Raw genomic sequence first — 16469 nt, 5'->3', positions numbered from 1 at the left:
CTTTTTCATGTATATATAGCCATGCAGGCGCTTTAGACCACTCGGCCACGGCACCTCCAGCCAATATGGCTCATTCTACGGTTACGGGCCAACATTTTATTATTATTTTATCGTAGGATTACGCATTCAAACTCCTTCTTGATGGGTATTGACCTACCGGCCCTTTACATCAAAATTATCTGTTGAAAATAACAAGGGTATACCGGGCGGGGCACACCCTGTTATAAAAATAGGAGTAAATCTCCCAGTGTCTTAATCATTTATTTCCAACCGTTTCTATATCTCTATTCCATTTTCTTCTTTTTCTAATTACTATATTCCTTTCCTTTCATTTAGATAATTAATTTCTGCGACGACAATTCCTCTGATACTGGAAACCTTCATAACAGGGAAGCACCAAATAAACACAATCGACTCTGTAATGCAAGAAGTGCCTGGGAAGTCATGAGAGAACATGAAGATTTTACTGCAGGTGCGTCATCACTTCAAACTTTTTTTTTCTTCGAACTTATCGTCTACGCACTGGTGTACAGTGGGGGGGGGGGGAGCTTGGGGCCACGGACCCCCAACATTTTAACGAAAAAGAGAGAGAAAAGGGGAAAAGGGTGATATATTTTTTTCTGAATATTATGTCAAAATCTATCACAAAATGAGATTCTTGATATTTATAGGTCAAAACTTCTGCTCCTTCGATTTGCTCGCTCGCAACTTTTTACAAATTCTGCCCAATACGCCATATCTGGCCCCCACAAAATTTTGAACCCCTCAAGCCACTGCCTCTACCCCTCCAACATTCCTACCCACTTGTCATTCGGAATAGGTGAACGCCGACGACTTAGAAAAGAACGGTGTTACATTATACAATTTTACCTACATATTTCATACACACTTTCCACACTTGCCCGGGAATAGAAATAATTGTCAATATTTCTATTAGATGTTTCCTTTTACTCATGGGCGGAAATCTGTGCCCAAAGGTAGGGGGGCATGCAGGACCTGGAAAATTTGACAACCCCCCCCCCCCCCCCAAAAAAAAAAAAAAAAAAAGTTTATCACCTAAAATTTAAGGTCATTTAGTCCAAAATACATGTATTATTTCGATTGTGAAGTGATGTATTTTGCTCCATCATAAAAGAACAAAAATAGTAGGGGGTACATTTGATATTATGTCCCCCTACTATTTTTGGTAGTGGGGACGTTTCCCCCCTAGGATTTCCGCCCATGCTCTTACTGTGTCCAGAATAATAACCAAGGTCTTTTAATAAGAGGAATGGTGATATAAAGGGGACGTATTTTTCCTTAATTATAAAACAGTTTCCAAATTCATAACTCTGTCTTTTGATAATCTTGTTTCTTCCTTCCACTCTTGTCTATTTTCTAATTAAAAATTATTATATGAATTACTAAATCTGGGCAACGGTAACTTGCATAAAATCCTTGATTCTGATTCGCTTTTGATCATCGTTACCATGGTTGTTACCATTGGATGGCAAAGTTACCACAATAGTAACTCTATATAACGGGGCCCTGATCTTATACTTTTTAAATACTTGAACGTTTCCTTAATCATCTGATCCGGAGAAGATTTGTATCGTTCGATTATGGTATATTTACCTATACATTTAAAAGTACACATTAATACTGTATAATACCTATAATGCCAATGAATCTATTTTGCATATACCAATACATGCTTTTCCTCCTCGTTTATTGTTTCGACAGATAATTATTCTTCCCCTCCTTACCTGAGTGATGCCCAACTTGAGCCTAGTTTTCATTTGGTACAAGCAGGTAGCGGAGATGAATGTCGGGTAGTCCTCGTTCTAGACACATCAGGTAGCATGGGGGTATGTACAGGACCTCTTCAAAATACTTTGTGTGGTAAAATTTTGGAGCAATAATCTAATCCAATGATAGAACTCCAAGGTAAAATCCAATACTTCTAGACTTCTAGACCATGGGGAAAACTAGGGCGTCGATCCATATGTTTCAGATGGTGGGGAGGGCAAATGTGTGTGTGGGTGGGGGGGGGGGAGATGTCCGAAATTTTCGGCGCGCTTCTAGTGATGGATAAAATCCTTCATTGATAAGCACTACATGAAGTTGTATCGGAAATAGAATAAGAAGTGGTGCTAATATTGGCCACGTGTGGAATTAACCGGCACAGTTATAATCTTGGCTCATGGATATGGCATTGCTTGATCTACAGTATATAAATATATATATATATATATATATACCCTTCTTCATGTTCCACTGTGTGCATCAGAGCGCAAATCGAATTGGCAAAGTGAACAGTGCTGCCACTGCTTTTGTGAACCTTGTTGATGACGGGCTATGGTTAGGTGTCGTCACTTTCACACGCTCACCGACGACCGAAAAAGAACTGACACAGATTACAACTCCAGCTGAGAGAGACTCGCTGCGTGGTATCTTTGACCTGACTGCCAATGGAGGAACTTGCATTGGCTGTGGACTTGAAAGAGGTTTGGAGGTAAGACAATATAGAGAAAGACAATAAATGTGCTCTTAATGGATGGAGCCATTAAGTTTAACAGAGTTTGAAAATACATGTGCAGAGGTGATTTAACAACAAGGCAAAGCTCCAGGTATGCCAGAATCGAGGTCGTAAATTTACATGTTGAACTTATTAAAATCAATGATGTAATGAACAAAAAAAGGGGAGAAAGATATGCACGAAATCCTTTAATTTCACTTGACAAAATGCAAAACGGCTCAATTACAAGCTCGGTCTCATTGCTCCCTAGCTTTTGAGTTTTTTTTTCGAAAATGTTTACACATGCTGTCACCCAGCAAAATCATTTTCTGCGTACGGCTTTATATATATATATATATAATAATAATAATTACTTTACATAATATTCAGAAAAAAAGTATCATATTCATTCTTTGCACTTTCATTTTCTCCACTTTTTTGTGAAAAATTTGTGGTCCATGGCTCCACAAGCCCCCTTCTGTACACCAGTCAACGATTTTATCTTTTTTCATTTTGATGTGATCAGGTTTTAATGGGGCATCCGTCTGGAACGGCTGACGGTGGACTCATTCTGTTGATGACTGATGGGATTGATGGTGGAATAGACAACCATCCCGTCCGTCAAACCTTGATGAATATTGGCGTAAGGGTTAATACAGTGGCTATTGGAGAAGATACCAATGGTGAACTCAATATGATTGCACAGGAAACGGGTGACTATCTCCCCACTCTCCGGAATACCTTAATTCCCTGATAGCCTAAACAGGGCACAGCAAGAACAGGGAGACGATGGGCCATCGGGGTTCTGAAGAAAGACACAGACAGGCCTTGATAGCATTAGTCAACTGAGAACAGCCATGCTGGATCGAGAGGTCTGGAAGCGCTTCAAATGGCATAAGCTAAAGCCAAGCCATGCCCTCCCCTCGAATTAGAAGTAGTAGAAGTAGTAGTAGTAGAAGTAGTAGTAGTAGTTAAGGGCATCAAAAACACCGATTTTCAAGAAAAAGGGTGGTTTTGAAAGACTGGTCAATTGCGGGGTCAAACGAATTTAGGGTATGTTTTTCCCCCAAAGCCTTTTTTTAAGACTAGCCAAACGTGTTTAGGGTATGTTTTTTTCCCCGAGGTCATATTTTGGCGACAACTTGTTTATGGGCCAAAATGTGTAAAATAAAGCCCGCGAAAAACCTTTTTAGGGGGTTATTTTGCACACAGAGAAAAACTCGTTTAGGGTGTGTTTGGAAATTCCTTGGTCACGCGTGTGTACAGCAATATATTTGACTGCCCCCCCCCCCCCCCGGGCAGCAGCAGCAGTAATAATAATAATAATAACCAATTTTTATAAAGCACTTTTCCCAGAATGGCTCAAAGCGCAGCAGCAGCAGCAGCAGTAGTAGTAGTAGTAGTAGTAGTAGTAGGAGTAGTAGTAGTAGTAGTAGCAGTAGTAGTAGTAGTAGTAGTAGCACCAGCAGAGTAGCAGTAGTAGCTCATTGACCGATTACAATTATGATTGTAGCATTTAATCATTGTCTTGCCATTCTACAAGGTCTATATTATTATTGTTGTTTTATGTAAATTATTTATATCATTTATAGGTCAGTCCAAAATTAATTTCAAGACATCAGTTTTCCGACCTTCTGCCCATTCTTGCCTCTGTCATTTCCATTCATGCACCACAAAGCCGCCGGCTTTCAGTGTATTCTTCTTATTATGTAATTACTTTGAGTGCAGCTGTGTATTTTCTCTCCATGTTGTATTTTTCCCCTCCCCTATTATATCTCTTTCCATCTGTTTCCCCTTTCTTCCTTTTCTCTCTTCCCTTTCTTTACTTGCCACTCTATGTCTCATTTTTTGCTATACAGTTGACTTCTTTCTTTTCGCTTTTATATGGTCTCTTCCATCCTTTCTCCTCGGTTATCTCTCTTCACACGTTCTTCATTCTGTCGTATGAGTAATTATTTCGCTAACATGTTCATTCATATTCCTTCAATGTTAAATATTTGTAAATTTATACATTAATTTATTAGTGTTTATATATATATTTCATATTTTAATGCACTGCTAGTGGAGGACAAATATCTATGTTTTTAATATGGACCAATAAATTAATCTTAATCTGAATCGTCAACTCTATTTCTTATTGCTGCCTACAGGAGGGACAGCTATATTTTATCCAGATAATGGTAACTCTGACATTGTTAGTGCCCTGACACAAACCGTGGAGATGTGTACAACAGCAAATAACATCGGTATTCAGGTGAATATAATGTAGGTGTATTTCATTTATCTATATTTATTTCTGTATCAAAATTTATTTTAGTATTCATACATTTATCTATTTGTGTATTCATATTTATTAATTCATTTTTTATTTTTTCATCTTTTGGGATTTCATTTCCCCCAAGGTAGTCATACGCAACTCCGAGCCCAGCATATCAAGAATACACTATGAAAGAAAAGTTAATTATTTTTAGGGGTACCTCCTGGAATTGGCAATCTTATTTTACCCAAACCACGAGAGAATTTAACTGGACTAATTTTTTCTTTCTACATGTAGAAAAATAAACAAACAGCAGGGCGCCTTTAGTCAGTAAACCAGTTGATAAACATGATAAAACTGGACAGGCCAACCCTGCAGTATGACATACAGGTGTATATATATATATATATATATATATATATATATATATATATATATATATATATATATATATATATACATATATATATATATATATAAACGATAATTTTAAATAATGATAACAACACTAATAATCAGCCTATCGAACATCTATAAACAAAATGGAAAGTTAAGAAATACTGTGTTTTGCATTGTCTGTCAAATTCTCTGACTCAGTTGGTTGGTGAAGGATTCTCACTAGAAATTGGAGGTATTCAAACAGGCAGTCTTAATTTTGATATCTCAATCGGCAACAGGACGCAGTTCATTGTTACGTATACGTCTTCTTCTAGTTCAACTGCTCCAGGTATACTATTTCTATAAAATACATTTTACAACTTTTTTTTTATTACTTTATACATACGTGTATATGATTGCCACATGCATTTCAATTTGGATTTTGCTTAATATAGCTGATAAGAATGATTATCATGTTTATGAAGGCAAATAAAAAAAACCGCATTGATATACTATTTTGTTTAAAGATAGCATGAACATTGCTTTGTATTTTGCATTCCGATCAAAATGATAACACTTATGCAAAGTCATGCTGTGTTTAGCGTACTGTAGATTGACGAGGAAAACAAGATCCTGAACAAGTTGCGTATGTAAAAAATAATTACTGTAATCGTGAAAAGGATATGTATATAACTGTACAAGTGATGCGAGTGTGAAGCGCGAGCGGAAACAAAATTGAGATTTTCGTCTTTTGTAAATCAAGAAAAGGATTTAGGTATCTTCCAACATGAATAATGTGAGCCCGAAGCGCTTCATATAAAGAACAAGCTGCTATCTCAATAAACATGAGTGCGCGTATTTAGATTTAGAACTAGAATCTGGGCATTTTGAATTTATTTTTTTGTTTGTTATGAAAATCAATAATGCGAGCTGAAAATATTTCATATTCCCATCTGAAATTAAGCACTATTTCAAGCACTGTGTAGGGAAATTCTGAAGTGGATATGGATCGCACTTAATAAATGATGCGAGGGCGAAGCGCGAGCTAGGACCGGAATTCTCAGGATATTTTGTCGTCTTATGAAAATGATGACCATCCTGTTATTTCTAAGCTTGAGATAAAACTTATCGATATTACATTCTGAAAAAGGGACAACTTGATTACTAGGAATCATGAAAACGTTATTATCACTTATAAATCTAATAAGCCTAATGAGAGCGCGGTATTTGTTAATTAAGGCCAAAAAATTGACATCTTAAACACTTTTTATAAATAAGATGCATGGGTTAATATGTTAAAAAATAATAATGTGAGCGAAAATCGCAAAACGAAAATTTGATAAAATGTCATGAAATGGTGGTTTTAAGTAGTTCAAATAAATATAGTTATACATAACTCGCCAATCAAAATGCAAGCACACAGCGCGAGCTGATACGTTTTGACAATCAGACCTGAAAAGTGATTTTTAGAGCTTAATGGAATACACGGAGAGAATAGGTTCTTGACAAATCAAATAATGCTAGCGCACAGCGCGAGCTGAAAATGTTGATATTCAGACCATAAAACGGACATTTTACAGAACACTTTAAAATAATAATTTGTAAATCAAGCAAAATACTGAAAGCCCGATGTCCGAAAAATGTTTTGTTTATTGACTTCAAAACTTGATATTGCTCCATATCAGCCTATTGAGCAAGATAATGTATCTTACAGAACAGGCAATGTGAACACGAAGCGTGATCAAACATTTTATATAGTGACATAAAATATGTCTTCCGTCACCTTATATTGATTCACTCGTCTTCATTCATTCTCTTATTTTTCCTCTTCTGTTTTCTTCTCTCTTTTCCATTTTTCTTTTTCTTCTTTTTTTCTTTCTTTTTTTTGCTCCTTCCTCAAAAGGTGTGTGTGTGTGTGGGGGGGGGGGCGTGCCCCCCTGCCCCCTGTGTTTCTGTCCATGTGTGTTGGAAGAAATTAATTACGGGTGCGATGGAAAGACCTCACATCATGACACGACAGTCCGAGGATTTACTTTTTTTTTCAGGACACATCCTTTACGGAAGGGGAAAAGGCGGGGCCAAAATTGGCTGTAAACTGTATTTACATCAGAAATATTTTTCTCAAATGTTGAAGCGTACAAATCATTTTGAATTATGAGTAAAAGGTGCAGCTTAAACTTAACCAGTATTGATACACAGATGGAAAAAAGGATAATGAATTACACATATTTGAAAAATTTATTAATTCATCAAAATTACTAATTTATGAAATGAAAGCGTTGTAACCTCTCCCAACAACATAGGCGCCATTCCTGCCCATTACATGTATAATGCACGCGTCTGTGAGCATAGCCGGCGCCATGTATAGCTGCATACACATTGAATTCCACCTTGAATTAAATCGTTCCTCTCTGTATAACATAACATCTTCTGTACCTATACACTTCCATCAATCCGATATCTTCATTCTATGTATGCCTTTTTACTCCTCATAATCTTACTGACTAGGCCTACTTTACATTACGATATAAACAAAACGTAACTACAATTTCGAAAAGGAATCGACTTTAACATAGCAAAAAGTGGTGCATGCTCACCTGTAACTAATGATGGAGTGGGGTGAAGTTATAGATGACTCTGATCACTGCAACTTATGGCGGCCATAACGGGGGGGGGGGGGGGGGGCTTTTAAAGAAGAATAAAACACTCAGTGGGTGTTATGCAATTAGCCAGGTGCGTTACTATGTCAGTGCACACTTTATATTTTGTTAGGTACATGTATACATAAAAGCTCCCCAGTGAGAAGGTTCCATAAATCAGCATCCAAACTGAATTGGTTTATTCATCGATGTAATTGGGGGAGCATGCCACCAGCAAACCATTTACGAAGATACAAGCTTCTTGAAATTCATGGATGTTCTAAAATTATGAATATGGTTAAATACTACTAGGGATAGGTTTCTCAATGCGAATCTCATCACTAGACATTTAGAGGAGTAAAGAAAATACTGCCAAAAATGATCAGTTGGACTAGTGCGCACTTTTAAGGAATTCAGGTCATTTAAGCATTTCCAGGACACATCTGACCATATTCCTGGTCTTTATTTTAAACTCAGAATGGAGTGTGTGTGGCCTCAAATCAAGATTGCCTATATCATGTGACTCGCTGACAATTTAACTATTATCCCCTCTTCTTCGTGTCCCTCCAAACATGTAAACCTAAAACCTGTGGAAATCTCAATAAATGAATTAGTTTGTCTATATTACAATATTTATACAAGTTTACATTGCAATGTCAAAAGATGAATGTTAAATCGATTGTCACTGTCGATTTAGTATAAAAATGATTCATCGTTTAGTCTTAAAATACTAATGTAAAGATGGTTATCTTAATTTCCCTCAATAGGAGTAAATGTGGTAATTACACAACCAGACAGTTCGACGATCGCAGAAGATAATCAACAATATACTGTCGACACAAACAGAAATGTCATCACCATAGCAGTCGATGGACTGGCCATGGTAAGGATAACCAACGCTCTGAATTATTCCTCAGACATGTCTAATGAAAGCGCGTCAACACACTGAGAAACTTTTGCACCCTACGTAAAAAAAAGGTTGAAAAATGCACCTTTATCATTTCCACCAATAAATTCTCGTTTGCACCCATATAGATGCAACTTTTCACATTTTAAGGTGCAAAATCCTTGATTTTAATGGTTCATCTCTGCGCCCTATAGGGTGCTTAATATAGCTATGTGAACCCTGAAAAGGTGCACAAAGCACAATTGCACTCATTAGCATCCCGTGAGGTGCTGCTATTTTGTACCATCTTCTGGGTTCAAATTTGAAAGTCTATTTCTTGGTGTGTATGGATTTCGGGTCTTTCACAAATCAGAGTAAGCTGCCAAATGGAAATGAGATAATACATTTTAGAGAAACACTCCACAATCCCCCTAGATTAGCAAAACTATATTCGAAATGAATGGATTTTTGTCAGAATGGAATGAGACACTGTTAAAAAAAACCGATTTTACAGAAAAAAGAGAAGATTTTGCAGAAAGCAATAACAGAATCATTCTGTAAATTCATAAAACAGGATTTTTTTTTGCAATTTAACAGAACAGGTCTGTTTAAAAAGGGGAAAAGGGTGTTTAATTAAAGGAAATTTGTAAGGTTCCATACACCAAATACCAATATCCTGTAATTTTACATGATATAATGTAATATTCCGCAATCTGGTAAGATTACAGGTGTTCTCGAGACTCTACTACAAAACTTCTTTTATTTTAAGGATAAATTTTCTAACAGTGTATGCAAGATTTTCACACAACTCAATATTCATTTTGACTTTGTAGAGTGGCGAATGGTCGTATTCAATAGAGAATGCGTTTTCAGGACTTCAATCTGTGACCTTCTCCGTGTTTTCAAGAATCAATATGGATGTAGATGAAGAGCCAATTGTCATGACATCAGGTGTTGGTAATTCGGTCCTCGATTTATCTGCGGGCGTCAAACCACTGAGCGCCTTCGTCAAACTCAGTAAAGGTTTCCGACCTGTCGTGAAGGCAATTGTTCGTGCTATCGTGGAAAAACCCGGTGGATCTGTAGCTGATCTCATAGAGCTTCGTGACGATGGTGCAGGTATGCCGCCACAAACTCGAGTTCTGAACTGATTTTAAAAGTTAGGATAGCATGCACTTCCAAGTTTATGACAGGATAAACCATAAAATCCAAAGAGTGATGAAACACTAAACAATCTAAAAGAAAATTCATAATAAACCACACCTTATTAATATATAATGCTTTTCCTTTACTGAATATGGAGTTTCTCCAATCACTGCGAAGACCCTTTCTATATCGCAGGGTATCTTTTGTCAAAAGCCCTTCAATCACAATACAGCCTTTGTTGAAAATCGGTGATTCGTGATTCAAACCAGCAGTGTCGTCCCAGACACTGGGCAAACGATATTTGTTTGCGATTTTTTTCCGGTCCGAATTTTAGGATGATCTGCTGCCCCGGCCGGTCCATCAACTTTCGACACAAACTTCTCAGCTGTCCAACATGTCCATTGTGATCTGGGCCCCATCTTACAAAGAGTTACGATTGATCCAATCAATCATAATTCTATGGAAATCCATCAGTGTCATAATTTTTTTCCTACAGGAAATTTGTGCGATGTCCTTTGTAAACAACGAGAAGCACAGTGAATTTTCAAGAAAACAATGAATGCATGAATCTACATCATAGCTAGAAAATATTTTGAACAAACATGCATAATAGATGTTGACGTCGCTGGCCCGCCATAGTTGCGATTGATCGGATCAATCGCAACTCTTTGTAAGACGGGGCCCTGAATTGCATTTTCAAAGGGATTGGTGCATTGTAGAAAATGTCTGCGTTGTGATTGCGAAAATTCCCTTTTGAAAATTTCACGGAGGTGTTTCATCAACATTTATCATCTGACTAGAAAGTTGTCTGATCTGATAAATAATTCAAACAACGCTGTTTTTAAACATTTCAAACAAGTGTTTAAAATCTTACAACAAAGTTTAAATTCAAAGGTTGTTTAAGATTTTAAACACTTGTTTGAACTGTTTAAACAACTACTATGCGATTCACATAGTAAACAGCGTTGTTTGAATTATTTTGAACAGTGTATACACTTGAAATTCCTTTCTGGCATGACGAATGCTAAATACTGTATTTTCCCTGATGTATGCGATGTCGATGTATTATTGAACACACACCTGCCTTATTGTTTACTACGGTTGGTTGGGTGCTCGAGCTATATCTGTCGATCGAATACTGTATTAACAATTTCTCCTCTATTCATTATCCGTCACACAGGCGCTGATATAACAGCCAGTGATGGCATCTACTCCCGTTTCATTACGAACATCACGGGAACAGGGTTCTACGGTATTCGTGCAATTTCTGAGAACGACGGATCAGCGATCATTTTGACCCGTGCTCGAACAGGGCTATCGAGGGTTCAAGCTGCCCTTCGAGTGGCTGATGATGGGACGATAATTTCTCCGGGAACTATTGGTCAGGAAATAAGAGAGTCGATGTTTTAATTATTTCACCGATTCAAAACATAAAAGATATGGGCTTACTCACTTTCATATTTATTTATTCTTCTTTAAGGAACAAATGAATATCAATTGCTGGCTGGGTTTGGGTGATTATTTGTCCCTGCTGCCTGTATTGGTTTTTTATCATCATTATATTGAATTAACCCAAATTGCAATTTTCACATTAGTTCCTTTGAACCTGTGTGGCGGATTTAACATTTTTACAAAGAAACTGTTTGAAATGTGCAGGGTTAGTCAATAATAAGTTTACGCCAACTGGGAGTTTCAGTTGGAACCCGTAATCTTATCTTTGGCCTCAGTTAGGCCAAGCAATATTGATGCATAGATCTAAACGTTCAGGGTCCAGTTCGCATACATAACCATGACAACCAGTTCCTTTATATTCAATGCCTCGGGCGAGTTTTGATGCTTCCAGGAACAAATTTCTTTAAAGGATATAGTTCATGAAATCTAAAATTATTTAATTCTAATAAAGAACTAAATTGCTAGAAATGCTCGCCCTACAATGCTTTTGACACCAAAAACACGTTGATTGGTCCAGATTTTCGTTAATTTTAGAATGTTTGTGGTCTCTGGCTACTGCATGTTTTAAAATAATTGTCGTCGGTGTAGTAGTCAAGGCATGAAATCTGAAGACCTAGACTGAGGCTAAGGCATCAACCCTCGAGGCCAAGGCCCCAAGGCCAAGGGATTAATTAAGACTTTAAAAGAAACGATGAGCTCTGCGCAGCAGATGCATATAACATAGAAGTTAACATTATCGTCTTTGTCATGTTTATGTGCTTATTTTAATAGTGAAACGTACATGCAGTATTATGAAATATCAAAATAGTCTGAAATAGAGTATTTAAGTGAACTGCAATTTGCATATCTCACCTGCGAAAGTTAGTATTTTTTAAAGCTGAGACTCGTTCTTTTAATCTGCACTACAGTGAACATGGTTATTGGGCATGGTTGGCGAAGGAGCATGTTTGTTTTATATTTCACCATGCATAACAAAAAATGAATTGACAAAATATGTTACATTGATAGTAATACTTATAATAATACAGCACAGTAGGAACTAAAATGCATCGGCACAAAATATGTTTGAAGTGCAGATTCTCTAAAATAACATCCAATGTATAGCGACCCAGTGAGCGTAAACAAATCGAATTTTTCTATTTAAAAAAATACAATAAAAAGTGCAAAGAAGTTGCATTTTCAACGATAGAGTGATCGCAGTGACCAAACTTCTTTAGACGTTTTAACCAGAAAAAAAAATCAATCATGCGTGTCATTGGACTAAACTAGCTTTTGTGTTACGATTGATATAGGCGCTTACGAAGTACGTCTTCCTGGAGTTGAGTCCAGCCAGAGCCTACAAGGTGTACCTGCACCAGCATTTACTAGGAGTTCTTCGGTCGGTTCAACAACGATTAGAAACCTCCCTGCTGGATTTACTCCGGGCCAGGACCTGTTCCCACCAGCTAGGGTTCAGGACCTACGGGTCACAGTGACGTTTGTTGGGAACTCGACTTTGGTTCTCACTTGGATAGCTCCTGGCGATGACCTGGACACAGGAACGGGTATGATATTTTTATCTAGAATGACACACCAGGACGGATTAAAAAAATAACAAGGACATTTGTGTTAGTATTCATTTCGTTGCTCTCATTGTCACCTCGTGGATTATTTTTGCAACACGTCATATGTTCTTCTTCTTTTTTTTTTTTTTTTTTTTTTTTTGGGGGGGGGGGGGATAGTTGTCCTTTCCAGACGATTTGTTATGGATGATATCAACTCCGAATAATATGTGTATATATATGTTGTCATCTTTCCATCCTAGCAACATATTATGATATCAGAGTTGGTAACTCTTCCAGTCAGCTCCTAGGTGATTTTTCCAACGCAACTGAAATAAGCCAATCCAGTATTCTCGCGGGAAACTTATCCTCGCCAATGCCATCAGGTTCAGTAGAAACATTCATCATCGAGGTACCGGATATGACCGAGTTAAATTCCTTCTCGTACAGCTTCGCTCTACGCGCAGTAGATGATGATGGGAAGTCAAGCCCGATATCGAATGTTGCTATAGCAACCTTCAGACGCTTTATACCGTCTCCTACTTCTCCTACTCCTCCTGGTCCATGTAACGGTACAGCATGTATGAACGGTGGAGAACTTGAAGAGTCTACCTGCACCTGTTCATGCACAGATGATTTTCAGGGGAACCTCTGCCAACGTACGTAGATTGTTCTAAATCAGGGGCGGTGTCGGGGTATTTATATAGAGGGTTTGACAAGACTGCCTAAAGATGGCGTCATCTTTTATTAACTGAATGAAGCGATATGTGGTTATGTGGTTTTTATATTCCCCATCTACTTGTAGCGCCAGCCCTCAACCATGCGTTATCCAAGTATATATATAGTTCAGTTTAATCATGGCATGAGCTGTAATAGCTATTCAGAATAACGAAAATAATTGCTGACTGTCAGAGATGTGTATGCATGATTGAAATGGAAACTATTATAGATGTGATTTTTAAAATAGCAACTATTGTTTAGTGATCAGTTTAATTGATAAAAAAAATAGCAACTATTGTTTAGTGATCAGTTTAATTTGTTTAATTGATGAAATCGATCTTTCCATCCGGTCTGGGTTTTTTCTACCTAGATAACAAAACGCAGTTGCGGTACGGTGTGCAGATTCATCTTCGAGCCAACATTAGCCAGGTAATATTAATGAATACAACGGGTTTTTTTTAAGAAAAAGGTTTTCTAAATTTCAGGTACGACTAGCTAATTGAATTTATCATCTGTTTTTATGAGAAAAAATACATATTCTATTGTTCGAAATAAAATAGCATCAGCTTAGGTTAAAATGTTATACATGTTGAGGTCATGGTTCCATTTAGGATTTCCAGTTGCCCAACTGGTTCCAGTTAGGATTTCCAGTTACCCAACTGGTTCCAGTTAGTAGTCATTTCCAGTTTCCCAACTGGTTTCAATTGGTTTCAACTGGAAATTGTTAAATTACAGTTAAAACCAATTGAAACCAGTTGAAAATCCAACTGGTTTCAATTGGATTTTGGTCCTGGGAGGTTAAAATGCTATAGATGTTGAGGGAAATTCGTAGAACATTTGAAGTGCGCATATGAAATACAACTTGTTTGACTCACATTGGCGTTCAACGATTAAAGGGATAGAGCCTCGTCGATCTGGCGCTGCAATGCGGCTGCCGGGCCCACGATCAATTCGGCAAAGCAAATTTTCGAAGTATTTCATTTCGTGTCTATTTCGAGCAATAAAATATGGATTTTCATCTTTTTTAAAATTTTCATTATTGAAACATGAAATTTCATTCAGTTTGAGAAAATGATTTGTAGTTTACGGTCGTAAAGATACAAAGAGTGTCATGTTGGAATTTTAATATACCCATCAAGAGTGCCATCGGCATTTTTTGTGATGACTTTGATATTCCAATATAACTTTAAATTTGTGATTCTACCTTGTAACTCTTTGTAGTGTGGCCAGCTTCTAGATTCCCTCCTTACTGCATCGAGTGACCAGCTCAATGATTATTGCCTCAACGAGTTCGAATCTTGCTGCCCTGGAGAAGGGATCGTGAACAGGTATATTCAATTTCATAAGGATCTTTGCCATTACAATGTTTGCCATAATTGTTACAAAAGCCTATTATAGTTTCCACAATAACTACCATAATCATAATTTTTCTAAGATTGATAGAGGGTTCTAGAAAAAAGTGTTAAAGTGAGGTTGAATTCCATGGCCTGGTATGGTTGTATCCCTGCGAAATCTGCTTAAACGTTTGTTCAAAGCGCGCACATGCACCAAATGCACAGCCCCGATGGTAGTGAGGGCTTCAAGCTAAGGTGAATTCTAAATCCTGTTGTCTGTCTAAAGCAGCTTCCACCGACATGGGACGAGCGGTTATGGGTTGAGTTTATTGGTTCGATTCTGGTTAATTATTCTAGGACTCTTGACAATCAGACACAAACCTGAACGAATCAAACATTGCAACAAAATTCTTGTAGTTTTCAACTTCAATGCAGCAAATTAGACATTAATTACCTAGAGCTTATATCAAATGAAATAATTTGAATAATTGACGGACGTGAATACAGTCTAATTATGTTTTAGATTCTATTTCAGATCTCCTTTTAAAATAAAAATAGATACGTTTATAATTGTATTTTTCTAATTAAATTACAGACCTCAAGGAAATTACGTAACTGATGGAGGAATGATGATAGCAGATGGTTATCCGATATCGGCAGACCAATCGGATGGTTGCTATGTGGTTCTTTTCGCCATTCGACCGAACGAACCAGAGTTGTGCGGATCGAATAGACGAAGAAAAAGAAGCAAGATGGAAATACGAGTGAAGAGACAACTGCCAGGTATAGTTCTCGCTTAAGAACGGGTACAAATAATAAAAAGAGGGATGCACTTATAATCATGATACTAGACCAACGGAATAAGATTAATCTCAACACTTATTTTTTTCCCGCTGGTGAAACTAAATAACGAAAAGCACCAAATCCTGTCATAGATTACAGTACTCTGTATTGGCTAATGGTTGAATCCGAGTGGTATTTTTCATGAACTAATGATTGATATGTGTTATTGCTTTCATTCTCAGTACAATCAGTTTTCGTACCCCAGGGCCTGCTCCTTGGTGCCCTTTCTTTACGGGAATCAGCTATAGAGATCGCTATCGGTACATACATCTACAGTATAACATCACCTCACGTAGAAGGTGATCGTGGAAGTACGGTGCCAGCATTCGTGATCGGCGTTGCAGTCGCAGCAGTGATCATCTTCATACTTCTGATCCTCTGTCTTTTCGTTTGTTGCGCGAGAGTGTAAGTAGGACTATTGTAAATCTCACCTCATAAAATAATTAGAGTCAACCATCTTAAGAGGAGGCCGATTTCCATATCCTAGAATTGTTCTCTTCTTGTCTAACAGTGTTGGTTGTGCTCATTTTGAAACCGGATGGGCGAACAAATAATCCCAAATGCAATGACCCTTAAGTCTATAAAGGTTCTAATACTTATAGTTTTGTGAAAACCCTAAAGATGTTCAGCTTCCCGCTCGTCGAATTAATGCACATAACAAGTGACGTACGGGGATATAGACCCGTTGTATAAAAGCTATTATGATAACTTTTCCATCCAATGGTGACATGGTAACGATAATCAACAGCCAATCAAAATCAAGGATTCCAAGCAGG

At 37.4% G+C, this 16469-nt stretch overlaps 1 protein-coding gene across 1 annotated transcript in view; it reads left to right on the top strand.

Moving 5' to 3' along the window:
* Nucleotides 1–16469, top strand: part of LOC129270216 (calcium-activated chloride channel regulator 1-like) — a 30166-nt gene that overhangs the window by 9452 nt on the left and 4245 nt on the right. The window contains exons 5-19 of the mRNA XM_064105373.1: nt 337–472; nt 1723–1847; nt 2270–2494; nt 3024–3210; nt 4648–4751; nt 5352–5481; nt 8539–8654; nt 9491–9776; nt 10984–11184; nt 12548–12799; nt 13060–13455; nt 13887–13945; nt 14738–14844; nt 15446–15633; nt 15876–16098. Of these exons, the coding sequence (XP_063961443.1) occupies nt 337–472; nt 1723–1847; nt 2270–2494; nt 3024–3210; nt 4648–4751; nt 5352–5481; nt 8539–8654; nt 9491–9776; nt 10984–11184; nt 12548–12799; nt 13060–13455; nt 13887–13945; nt 14738–14844; nt 15446–15633; nt 15876–16098 (2735 nt within the window). The remainder of the gene's footprint in view (nt 1–336; nt 473–1722; nt 1848–2269; nt 2495–3023; nt 3211–4647; nt 4752–5351; nt 5482–8538; nt 8655–9490; nt 9777–10983; nt 11185–12547; nt 12800–13059; nt 13456–13886; nt 13946–14737; nt 14845–15445; nt 15634–15875; nt 16099–16469) is intronic.

Source organism: Lytechinus pictus, chromosome 10 (genome assembly GCF_037042905.1).
Source record: "Lytechinus pictus isolate F3 Inbred chromosome 10, Lp3.0, whole genome shotgun sequence".
Lineage (NCBI taxonomy): Eukaryota > Metazoa > Echinodermata > Echinoidea > Temnopleuroida > Toxopneustidae > Lytechinus > Lytechinus pictus.
The sequence above is the reverse complement of the archived record's forward strand: the minus strand, read 5'-3'. Positions and strand labels throughout refer to the sequence as shown.